This window comes from Anguilla rostrata, chromosome 1 (assembly GCF_018555375.3).
Source record: "Anguilla rostrata isolate EN2019 chromosome 1, ASM1855537v3, whole genome shotgun sequence".
NCBI classification, from domain to species: domain Eukaryota; kingdom Metazoa; phylum Chordata; class Actinopteri; order Anguilliformes; family Anguillidae; genus Anguilla; species Anguilla rostrata.
The window spans coordinates 31,917,948-31,930,880 of NC_057933.1; the positions used below are offsets into that span (position 1 = coordinate 31,917,948).

The window sequence follows — 12,933 nt, forward strand, 5'->3', positions numbered from 1 at the left end:
TGATGTTCCGTGATGTGGTGCTTGGCCAAACAGAGTATCACTAAAGCAAAGGGAATGTGTGACCACATTTTATTAAGCTTATGTCAAAGCAAGTAGACACCAGCATTAAATCCCCTATCTTCCTCTATTCATAATTACACTTGCTTCTTACTTGTAGTGGGATTTAGATTTTGCATACCTTAAATCTATGAATGTTCATATATACATAAACACAGACACGTGTTTATGTGTATATGAACATTCATAAATTTTTATGTAAAATAGAATGTGTATTTTCATTGGTAATTTTGCAAGCACTCATCTCATTTTACTAACACATATTTTAGTGATAACACCATCATTGCTTTTCTTCCATGGATGTACATCCTTCACCAAACATTACACCTAATTTAACAGAAGTGCAAATTTAAGTTAAATACAGAATAATGTTTGAATTTAACACTTAACACATCTTCATATAATTTTCTATGAGCCATTTCTGTGATTGTGTGAATTAGGTGCCCAACCAGAAGAGATTATTACCATTAAGCCTGCAGGTAAAAGCAGCAGTAGCTGGAAGTGTCAGTTAGAACCCACAAAGTTTCAGTGACATCAAATGCTGTCTAAGAATACATTTAATACTAAATTGACGTTTTACATGAAAAACAAAGTTCAGAGTACATATTCAAGATTATAGGTCCATTTAGATGCTTAGCAGGTGCTCTTATCTAGAGTGACTTTCAAAGTGCATTTGAAAAAGTAAAGCAAGGTAAAGCAAGCTGTCATAGCAAGCATAGCAGATGCAAGAAGGAGTTTGATGGTATAGTGCAGGGCTGCCCAATCCGGTTCCTGAACATCTACTGTCCTGTCGGTTTTTATTTCAATCCTAATTTGGCATACCTGATTCTACTAATTAGCAGATCAAGTAGATCTTTAGCTGTTGAATGGGGTGCACTTTGTTGGGGTTGGAATGAATGAATGAATGAATGAATGAATGAATGAAAAACTACAGGATGGTAGATTTCCAGGAGCAGGATTGGGCAGCCCTGGTATAGTGTTAAAAGTAGCAAAAGGGATTTTATAGTATAGTGCAGGGGTGTCCAATCTTATCCAAAATGGGCCGATGTGGGTGCAGGTTTTTGTTCTAGCCCAGCACTAAGACACCTGATTCTACTTATCAAGGTCTTGATTGAAGATCGTGATTAGCAAATTACTGTAGTTGAATCAGGTGTCATAGTGTTGGGCTAAAACAAAAACCAGCACCCACACTTTTTTGTTAAACCTCAATCAATAAAAGTTGTTGTGAAAGCATTCGCTGAAGCTTCCCAAATTTTTTCCTTAAAATGATGGTTGTAACAAAAAACAAGTTTACACTTCGGGGCCAGGACGAAGTCTGCAAACTGGTCTAGATTACTGTTTATTTCAATGATGTCTGGTTTATATTGGTCTAGACCAGTGGTCTCCAACCCTGGTCCTGGAGAGCTACAGGGTCTGCTGTTTTTCATAGTGACTCTGCACTTCATGAATCAATTAGTGCAGTTGATTACACAGTTAATTCAACTCACCTGGTGTCTTGGGTCTCAAGTGGGTGCTAATTTTAAGGTGAAAACAAAAACCAGAAGACCCTGTAGCTCTCCAGGACCAGGGGTGGAAACCACTGGTCTAGACAGTGACTTGTGCACCACTGGACAGTCAGAGTCGTGAGGGGGGTGGGAGCTCGATCAGGCTCTCCCTGACCAACTTCAGTGCCTCCAGTGCCATACCCCAGCTGAAGGACACTCCCCACCCTGCGTGGCCGTAGTTGTGCACCACGGGCACCCTTCGGCCTGCTGGCGTTTCCAGCAGCACCTTCTTCAGGCAGGGGCTTGCCCTGCCGGGCCTGAGGCCCACCAGCTCGCCCAGGCGCACGGCCTCCCTGAGCGACGGCTCCAGCCGGCAGCAGCGCTCCAGGATGGCCTCGCTTTCACCCTTGTCAGCCGCCAGCCTCCAGTCGCCCACCTGCCGGGTGCCCCCCACCTTGACGCTGTCCCGGCCAGGATAGATATAGGTGTGCCCGTCACTGTCCCGGATGAAGTGCTTGAGCCAGGGGGCATGGACCCTGAGGATCTGCCCTCGGACAGGGTGCACCCCGCTGTCCCCTGCCAGCACCCGAGCTCCCAGGCCAGAGCAGTTCACCACTATATCATAGTTATGGCACAGCTCCTGGAGATCTGACACTCTGCCCTTTTTGAGCAGACCCCTGGCCCTTTTAAACCTGTAGGAATAGGACCCCAGACCTAAGTAAAACGCATGTTTCATGAGGCTCAAATATGAAAGTACACATGCAGAATTTTCAATGAAAAACAAATGTTGCAAATATTTACATCATACTTATATCATGTGAAAGAAAAACATTTTCTAAATATTGATGGAAGTAGACATTTCATTTAGAATTGTCAGTTTTGAAGGGAATCAAAGCAATGACATTAACAGAATCATGAATTAATATTAGTTATCAAACCAGCTTAATGTGGATAACAACTGACATTATGCCTACTGAACTTCCAATCTCTAAAATCACTTTCTAATTTTCCTCTCTGCTCACAAAGTCAAACCTTGACATCACTTTGAACCTCAATTATGTTATTTTGTAGCTCACCTAGTGTTGAAATGGCATAAAGGTAACCAAGTAAATCAGCTAGGTTTTCCATCATCATTGACAGGTGAAAGTATATAGGCCTAAATAAATCCAAATCCTCTTTTAGTGGTCAGTACTGTATATGAATTCCATCGCATTCAGGATTAAAAAAAAAAAAAACTCTAAATCCCAACTTAATAAAATAGGCTTTATTTCATATTTATTTTTCTTTGGTTGTATATACAGCATATGAATTAAAATGAGAGTTCTGATTACACAGGGTCTTTAAGAATCTCAGTAGTCTTTTCTAATCTTTTTATCTTTGTGAGAAGAAAAGGGAAAGGGAGAACTAACCTTTTCTCAAGCCATGGGAGATAAATGGGGCACTCGCACTTGACAGTGGTGAAGGCCTGGCCAAACTTGTACTGTGGAAACCCTTTGAGCTCAGCGTCAGTCATGAAGCGAAAGCCCAGAACATCATCTGCCCAGAAGGGCCTGCGTTCGCTGGGAACCTCCCGGAAAATCTGCCACCTTGAGAAGGATTCCCGTCAGACCAAACCAGACATGGGTTTATGTTAGGTCACTGGGGCAAGGTTTGGGCAACCCTGATCCTGAGAGGGTAGCAGTTCTGCAAGCTTGAGCATTGCATCATCTGACAGTCGTAAGGCTCTGCATCATCTCACAGTAGTAAGGCCGAAGTAATTATTTATAAAGGCGGTAACTCAGCCTTGTCTTCCAGGAATACATTAACTGCTTAATTGTTTGGTAACTGTAACTTTATAGCAGGACTTCTGCCCTCAAAAATGTTAACTGTCAATGTATTATATTACAGGTGTGATAATACACATACACATAATAATTGTTTCTGCAAGCGCACAGTCTGTTGTGGATGTTTACCCTGAGCTCAGGAGGACACCTGCTTCTGAGGCCTGCTGGGACCTGGCAATCTCTAGCAAGTGATCAAAAGTGTCCTTAAACCAGCGGTGCTGCTGCTGCAGAGGAATATCTGGGAGAAAAGGTGACATCAGCAGGTGTGACCTTGTGAGTGTGTGATTACAACCAGTTAAACAACACACAAGTCAACAGAGCTTATTCAATCACAAAATGCGCTTATTTATGCAATTAATAATAATTATAATTGTCTAACATATTTCATATATGCTATATCAACATATATTTCATTGTTGTGTGTAAAAACATGTCAGATGATGTCTGCGCATGTAATAACATGTTGTTATGACTTCGTGTTTTAAGATATTTAATGCCAAACAAGTGTAATAGCATATGTCACACTGTGGAGAAGGCCTGAAATTAGCATTTTAATTAGAATTTAGGGTATGGGCAGGTGTTTCTATTCTTCTCTGTAATACTATAAGATACACTGAGCCTGTAAAACATAAGAGTCATAAGAAATATTAAAGGGCAGAGTTTCTGTTTTTGACAAGTAACAATGATCAAAGTCCAGGAAGTGTAAACCGTTCCAGACATTCTGCTTGGCAAAAAAGAATGAATAAATAAAATACTACTATCCATATTTGCCTATTCGCCCCAAATAGCAGAAATGACATTTATTACCCTAAGAGATGTTTTAAACTTAACTTAGTAACAGATGATTCCTCTTTATTCATAAGAAAATATGCTTCAATAAACAAATAATGATGCAAGATCACAGCTTTTTTGTTGAGAAAAGGTCTGCGTGCACACACTGAATGCACACAGATGCAAACAGCCTTTTTTAACATTCTGTTTTTTCATCCTGTTCTGAAACACATGTGTATATTTGTGTATTTCACCCTTCTGATAATGCTGTAGCATATTGTTAAATCCTCATACCTATCACATACACATTAATAGAAAATATGGCCTACAAACTTCTGTATTTACATTGTTTAGCTTTGTGGAGATTTTTACTTTCTCACCACAAACAACTTTGGAGCTGTAAATAAAAAATGTAGATGCTTAATTCAGATTTTCTATGCAGCATTCTGAGAAGTAAGAAGATGACTCTCATAAACAAGCATTTTGAATCAGGCACAGGGCTCCTGTCCTCACCGGGGATTGGTGCGCCACCCATCACAATCCCGGCAGCAACGTCACTTGTGGTGTCTGGAGTGAACCTGTCTGCCAGGACCGTCACAGAGCAGGATGGAAGGGCCTCTGCGATGCACACTGCTGTGGACAGGCCAACCACACCCGCCCCCACCACGACCACCCTTGTGCGCTGCATTGTGAGTTAGTTCTGCAGGAGGGAACCGAACAAATCAGGTCAATCTGTATGCAACAATGCTCTTTAGGACGGCTTCATCAGTCTTCATACTGTCCCTTCTTACAGTGTCCACCCAAGAAATTTCCTCTTTAGTTCTTCTACTCGTTGGAATTATGTGTGACATTTTTGTTTTTCTGTGCCAAATTTATTTACGTTATGTGAATCAGCACTCTATTGGTAACAAGAACGGACAAATTTAGTTTAAAAGCAATATACAATTATTAGTTAGCAAATAAGTGTGCATAAGAAATGAAAGATTTGCCTAAGCCTTAGGTTGCAATTGATCCTCAGACTTTATGTGAAACGTAAGCATTGAACATTGCACTGATATAATTTGAATGTCTATATTGCATAAGGGAATGAAGTTATAAACACCAACTTAGTTAAATAGGCATGAACGGCTTTGCAATAAAAAGAGGTTGTTTAATGCTGTCATGCGCTCGTGGAAGGCAGCCCAGTAAGCACAACTCAGCTCCAGTTTTATTCCATATGGCCTGGTTATATTGTAGCCGGCTAGAAAACTTTCACATTGAAAGCAAATGTAGCTGGTTAACTGAACGTGTAGATGGTATGTCATAATACAGTCTATATGTTTGGTGAAAGACCAGCTAGATTTGGTGCACAAGGATCCAAAAGAATTATACAGTTGCAAAAGCAGTAGTTGAAAAGTAATAGAGAATTATTAATGAGCATATAAGCATAAGAAATGAAATATTTACCCAAGTCTCAGCTGGGATTCGATTCTATGGCTCAGTGGTCCGAAGGCCGTGACTTTACCAGTGAACCACCAACTTACTAGCTGTACTGACAGGGAATTTTCTTAAAAATGCAACTTAAAACCGGAAGACCCTTACACAGATGTTTAGAAAGGAGAAGTAGCCTACTGCCTAGCACACAAGCAATTTGAGTGCCAATGATAACAATTATGTGAGTATTAGACAAAGCCATATCAAAAAGGACAGTGATGCCGTTTACTCCATTCCTAAAATAAATGTACACATTTCCTTACAAAATCACACGGAGTCACTCTAATATCTTCTATCTTGCACTGCAGGCAGTAATCACAGCTATTTTTGCATATTTTGTAAGGGCACACAACAAAAATCATGACGGTAAATGAACTAGCAATGGTCATATTAATTTCAAAGGTGAAACAATGCTATTAATATACGTACCCATTCCTTGAGGACAAGAGTCGGTGTTCAATAAATGCTGTCCTCTTGTTCTACAGGGAATTAAACGATCAGAAAGAGAACAAAGTCCACTTCAAGACCTGATTACAAAGTGCATGGATTGCTTTCATAATCCCACCTTCATGGTAACACTGCAAAACTAAAAGACCTGTACTTTAGATCTTTTTAAAAAAATTGGATCCATTTAACATCTAGGCTATAAAAAGGGTAGTTCTGATACACGTTCACTGTGAGAAAGAACTTTGTGTTAGCAGCCTGTATCAGAATGCACATTCAAACTGCAATCACAGTGAGTGAGTTCAGTGTGCATGAGTTTAGATCATAACAATGATCCACGCAACATTAAGTAAACAACATTAAACATTTGTTTAACATATTTCTACTTCGCATTTGCAAATGCAATCGTGACAGAGTAACCATGTAAGTCGAATTATTACGTGCACTAAATATATTTATATTGGGTAACTTCAGTATGAAATCTCAAAGTTTCAGTATGCTTCCAAAGCACATCTACTGCTATTCAGGCTGTAATATGCTAACCGTTATTTTTGTTCTTGTTGCCGTGATTGAACGAAAGAAATAGTGGATTGAACGAAACAACTAGCTAGATAAATTCGGGAATTAAAATAATAATGTAGCTAAATCAAAAGTTATTTCAGCAAATACGTGGGTAATGATTAAATAAATAGCACGGATATCAACCTTAGGCTAAAAAATATACCTTGGTCTAAAAAATGGAATAACAAAACAATACAAAAATATTTAACTAGAAGGCGAGCACCGAGCACGCCTTCAAATAACCTAAGCTTGTGAAGTCCGGAAGTAAGCCCGCAGTGCTCATTCCGAGGGAAAAACACGGTAGCTATCATTAAAATGAATGAGGAATATCAGAATTTTGAAGGCAAAGTAAAACTTATCCGATGGTATTCTTAAACTAGATTAACTATCGGCACGTTTCATATGAAAAGCAGATTGCAAAATTATGTCACATGTAGTATAATATGCACATTTTATGTTTATTATTTTATATTAATAATCATAATAATAAATATTTTCACAAAACTTCTGGACAAAAAAAAACAGTTTCCCAAACTGCTACACATAATGTAATTTATGATCACAAAAAAAATGACTGATGAGGTTTTCTTTGGTTAAAAATAAATAAATAAATAAATCACCTTCGTGTTCTACATTGATCAATCTATGGGCAGCAAGCTCTTTTGCCTTCAACATGAACAGTACAGACTGTTTCCCCGTCCCATCCTACCTAGGCTTCACTGCCAGGCCCCTCCTACCCTCTCAAAGTTCTATGTACGCTCTATGCAGAAACTCCCCCTGACTCTCCAGTTCCTAATATGTAAAACGCACTGAACATAACTGTCCAGTTTAGGCTAAATTAGAGTAATATGGGCTGAAAACACGCCCACCGGGGTAAGAATATGGGATTGTATGTTATATAGACTTCTATGACATAGTTGTCTCAACGTCGGTCCAAGGGCAGGCTATATTTTAATGCAGTCTGATAATCGAAAAGCAACGTTAGATTGGATTTACGATGTTGTAGTTTTCTATTTAGCGGCATCTTATAGCGTACGGTCGCTTGTTTGAAATTAGTTAAACTTTCTTGGTCGAAAATTAAATACAAAGTAAAAGCCTTAAGTTAGATCGTCAATCAGAAGTTCAAGTATTGTTCACAGAACAGCTAGTTACCAACAAGATACCAATAACCCTGAAAATTTCAGTAAGCCAGCGACCCTGGTTCCGGAAGTAAATTTCCAAATCATTTTCTCCATAGACATTTCAGAAAGACGCTAGAGAATATAGTTTTCAGTCTTGAACCGCACCATCCAGCAACGAGATCAATCATGACATTATAAAAATGATCAGAGCCAAAAATAAATAAATAAATAAACTTTGGAAAACTATGAAAGGTACAAGAGATGGAAGGAACTACACTTCCCATAAAGCATTGCGAGTGATGTAATCGTATCCTTCCCCTCATTTCAACCGGTAACAACATTTAGGTTCATTACATTTTTCTCTCTAGTAATTTCTTGTACTTAACGTTATTGTGTTTTATATTATATAGTTTTATACTGTAGTTCCTGGCCTTTTTGTCGTTTGCCTCGCAGTCATGGTTAACGATAGCTTGATTTCTAACAGATTAAGTGCTATTTTTAGGCTATATGGAAGACTAAATGTGCCAAAATTAAATAAATACATGTGGATATAAATAAATAAATAAATAAATAGGCGTGCTTCGGCAAGCCCTGATATCTTTCATATTGTTTTAATATCTGCACGTTCCGCCCAATTATTCTAGCTCTAGCTACCTGATTTTGTGTGTGGGTATAATGGAGAGACACGATTCAAGTTAATGACAAGTTTAATATGAGGCTGGATATGTTGAAGCCATCAAGTTTTTAAAAGAACTCCACAGAAAAGAGAGAACAAGGAACAGAGAAACAAATATATTTCGAGAGGGGGATTGCAGTGCTATTGTCAAAATTAGCAACACAGTTGTAAACTGACAACACGCGGTTAGATTTTAAAACCGTAATAGTAAACTTTCAAGGACATTTTAAGCTATTAAACAAACTAAATTGTTATAGCATTACGTGGGATAGTTTAATTATTACATTATATTATTACATTTTTAGTAAAATTTCGCGACGTTGTCGCCTCAAATCGGTTGGTAATAGATCCCCTTATGCTAGCTACCCTGTCGTGCCTTATTAGTTACTTTATTAAATTAGTTACTTTATTAAATGTCACAGAATTAACAAAATAGCTATTTTATGCCAATTTACTGCAAGTGCCAGTTTACCTGAAAACCAGTAGCGTTACGACAACTCCTTTTGAATAGGAAGTGAAAGTGACAGTTTGAAGAGTGAGCGTCTCTCCTTCTCGGGCTGGTTGCAGTGGCGGCAAATTAAGTAACATAATCTCATTTAAAAAAACAAGTTTTTAACGTACAAAAATGCCAAGTTACTCAAAAGTATTGATATCAAAATGACGCCAAGTTACGGTACTACAAACAATGTAGGCTATCTTGCCTCACCGAAATTACATAAAATGTAGCCTATTTCAAAGCTACCCAATATTTCCTCAATTCTTTCAAGTCACTTGGCCCTGTGTGTATAAGCATGCACTACATGGACAGGCCAAACGTGGATGGCTCTCTCACAGTCAAGATTGATTGAATAGGCGTGTAAATGTCCAATTTGTATTGTTATATATGTATTTCGCCGCCCAGCCTTTTTGTTGCGTGAATGATAGTATGTTTCTTGGTATAAGTGTGTGTTCGTAAATGTGAATGTAATGCTGCGAGGGAAATGTCCTCATGGGGATAAATAAGTTCTCTATGTATGTATGTACAATATGTATTTTACATGCAGTATTTACGTACGTAGCAAATATACAATAACTTGTACATGTACTCAAATTCAGTTCAGAAGCAAGTATAAACATGTTTTCTGGAGAAATATGCTTCCTGTAGTTACTCAGCAGCAGTTTTGTACATTAATTTCAATGTGTTCTATGAGGCAATTCGAAATATTTGACTCTTTGATCTGACACAAAGTTTGCATGGTATTGTAAAATGGTAAGATTACAAAACACAGGGCCAAGTGACTTGAAAGAATTGAGGAAATATTGGGTAGCATTGCTTTGAAATAGGCTGAGGCAAGATAGCCTATATTGTTTGTAGTACCGTAACTTGGTGTCATTTTGATATCAATACTTTTGAGTTGGCATTTCTGTACGTTGAAAACGTGTTTTTTTATGAGATATCATTTCTTTTTGCAAAGCGTTTTATCATGCGAGTGAGAAATGCGAAGTGACCCTGTAAGAAACGGTTGTGGATTATGGCTATCCTTGTGTGAATTTGTATAGTATGATGAGTGTGTACTGTTTAGCAGTTTCGGTTTGCTATATATGTAAAACAGTGGCTGTGACAAAGGGTGCGGCGGCGTAAGCATAAACGCAACAGAAACGCAGGTGAAATATGGCCAGTGTATGTATGTACTCACGGATTTGACGGCCATCCAACGAGCCTTGATTGAGAAAAGAATCAGCAAGCCCGTAGAATTAGAGCTGCCTAGGTCGCAACTTGTGTACCCTGCTGTCCTGCTCCGTTGTCTGTTATTTCGTGGAGATGCACTTTTAGTGTTTGTAAGGTTTATAAGGAATTTTGATAGGCTTATCTGCAGGTGGGAATCCTGTTCGCTGCTTTGCTAAACTAGGAGCGGAAAACTTGATAGTGGAGAATAGGAGCAGACTCATATGTCCCAGCAGGCTTTGCATATGAGAAAATAACAACAATGTGAGAGAAATTATGACGAAATGATGAAATTGGGTAGTTGAAACAATATGTTTTTAGCAGAATGGGTATGTAGGTGAAGGTTGAGATGATCACAGACTAGTGCAGAGTAAATAAAGTGACCATGAGCGAGCTTAGTTTCCTTATGGAACGGTATATATAATAGTCGGTGTTAAGTATTTGCTGTTGAAGTGGAGGGTTAAGTAACGTGTAAAAACTATTGTACTGATGTGCTTTTTTTCTCCATGTTCAGTACTAGTAGTTATACTTATGAGTGAATCATGATTTTAAATGTAATGTTTTAATGGGGAGTTGCAGAACGTACATACGTAGTAATTGTTTGTATGTGGCTAGATAGAGAACAGGGCGAGGTAACATGAATGTAGAAACGTGGCGTTTGCTGATAAGAAGGTTTTGTACGGTAGCCAAGTGAAGAAATATAGTTAGTAGAAATGGCAGAGTGGTGAACCGGTGTAACTTTTAAATAAAATGAATACATTTGCCGTCATGAAATGCATATGGGTGGCCGTGAGTGAGTTTTGTTAAAGCAAATATAAGAGCGTAAGTAGTGTAAAGGAGGAAATTATCTGCCTGAGGGCGAGGCGGGATTCAATCCTTAAACTGGAGGTTTACCTGTCTGTGACTTTGTTAGGGCAGCACCATGACATAGCTATGCAATGTGTGAAATACCATTAGCAAACCTGTCCGTGGTTTTAAAGAACACGGGCCAGTAAGCACAGAAGAGCTCCCGTTGAATCCATATGACTTTGCAATATTGTAGCCGGTTAATAACTGAACGTGCAGACGGTACGTCATAATGCAGTGTATACGTTCGGTGAACGGCGGGTAGATATGGTGCAAAAGCAATAATTGAGAAGTAGTAGACAATTATTAGTGAGGGTAAAAGCAGGTTAAAGAAACGTGTCCCTAGCTGGGCTTGAACCTAAGACCCTGTGGTCCCAAGACTGTAACCTGACCCACTAGGCCACAGGCAGATTAGCTGTTTAAACTGGAAATGTTTCAGAGTAAGAAGGTATGGGTATTTTGCATGTGTATGCAAGTTTTTGATTGGGTCGTGAGGGTGAGGATTTGGCTGATGTTGTTAGTGGGATAGGTGGCAAGAAAAATAAGAATGAGAAGAAGAAGAAGAAGAAAGAGGAAGAAGATGGAGAAAACGCAAAATCCCCTTAGTTTGGGGCTTTATTGTGTGGACATGTGAAGTTGTTTATGAAATCTGTCTGTTGAAATGGGGTCAGAATGTACAGAATTTAATGTTTTTAAGGGTGTCTGTGGCTGTTGTGGTTATTTCTGTGGGGAACCCTGAAAAGTGCCAAACTCTCGGTGCTGTATAGGTATGGGGCATGCCCCCGCCAAGGCGAACTTGGCGGGATGGCATACCTGCCATGCCAATAGTCAGTTGGCCGACCTATCTGAGACGTTTGAAATAAGAAGAGATAAGAGATAAGAAGAAATCCACCTATGGGCTGATGCTTACGTTATGAATAGAATGCAACGTTACAATCTCAGGCCGACATCGGCGAGACGTATGCTATCTGGACGTTATGAATAGAATGCAACGTTACAATCTCAGGCCGACATCGGCGAGACGTATGCTATCTGGGATCTAGTCCTACAGTTTAAAATGACCGGCTAGCAAAAAATTAAGCTTTTAATTAACAAATCATTGGTCAGAAAATTAGCAAGAATCAAACAAATGCACTCCTGATACCTCTTGTGCCACCATTTGCTCGTTTAGGCCCTAGGTCTACTTTTGCTGCAGTGAACTGTTTAGGGAAAAGCTAGAAACAGGGAAATTCACTTATACAGTAGACAAATTAACATAATGTCAAATAAAAGAGTCACGTTTTCTATTTGGTTGCATATCATTTGCATGCCATGACTTCCTGATGTCTGTGACCTATCAACATCATCGGAGTCTGGATATCTTTTTTCAGATTGTCCTACAAGCGATACAAAAACTCTTTGCATTTGAATGGATCTCTATGGGACTTATGCTGATACAGTATAGAACATATGTGTTGGCTAAATGGCTTTAAGTCATCAAGGGTCCAAGGTATCAAATGAGCCTCAAACCACTGTGCTGCTGCTAGATATGCAGTAGATACTACAAGCATTGTTTCTCCTGATTAATTTTCCTGTTGAACTAAATGCTACTCAAGTATTATAGTAAAAATAGGCCTACCCAGGATGATACTTAATTTCTTCCCATATTACATCACATTACATGTATGCTTTTGAATACAGTTATGTTGTGTTTATAGCCTAGGCCTACTCATGTTGACAGGCGTCTAAAACTTACCAGTTGTTGGTCTTTCTGGTGGTGTGCTTAGTGGAACCATCGGTCCTGGCTCTGAATGTGTGATAGATGAAGAACCTGGGGTTGGGACAGGAGGTCTGATAGATGAAGGACCAGGAGTTGAGACAGGAGGTCTGGTAGATGAAGGACCAGGAGTTCAGACAGGAGGTCTGATAGATGAAGGACCAGGAGTTGTGACAGGAGGTCTGATAGATGAAGGACCAGGAGTTGGGACAGGAG

The 12,933-nt window shown here is 39.2% G+C and overlaps 1 protein-coding gene across 8 annotated transcripts; it reads right to left on the bottom strand.

Moving 5' to 3' along the window:
* Window positions 1–46: 46 nt before the first annotated feature.
* On the bottom strand, window positions 47–8,921 carry ddo (D-aspartate oxidase). Of its 8 annotated transcripts, none has more exons than XM_064334952.1 (7): window positions 8,883–8,921; window positions 6,038–6,087; window positions 5,582–5,661; window positions 4,649–4,835; window positions 3,494–3,602; window positions 2,951–3,127; window positions 47–2,233 (listed from the first exon to the last, which is right to left on the bottom strand). In XM_064334952.1, the coding sequence occupies exons 4-7, from the start codon at window positions 4,821–4,823 to the stop codon at window positions 1,672–1,674; spliced, it is 1,023 nt and encodes a 340-aa protein (XP_064191022.1). In that variant the 5' UTR covers window positions 4,824–4,835; window positions 5,582–5,661; window positions 6,038–6,087; window positions 8,883–8,921; the 3' UTR covers window positions 47–1,671. The 8 variants fall into 8 exon arrangements, with proteins under 8 accessions (XP_064191022.1, XP_064191031.1, XP_064190995.1 ...); XM_064334961.1 differs by lacking the exons at window positions 5,582–5,661; window positions 8,883–8,921 and adding an exon at window positions 7,610–7,970 and having other exon boundaries at window positions 47–1,439; window positions 1,654–2,233; XM_064334925.1 differs by lacking the exon at window positions 8,883–8,921 and adding an exon at window positions 7,610–7,970.
* Window positions 8,922–12,933: the final 4,012 nt, after the last annotated feature.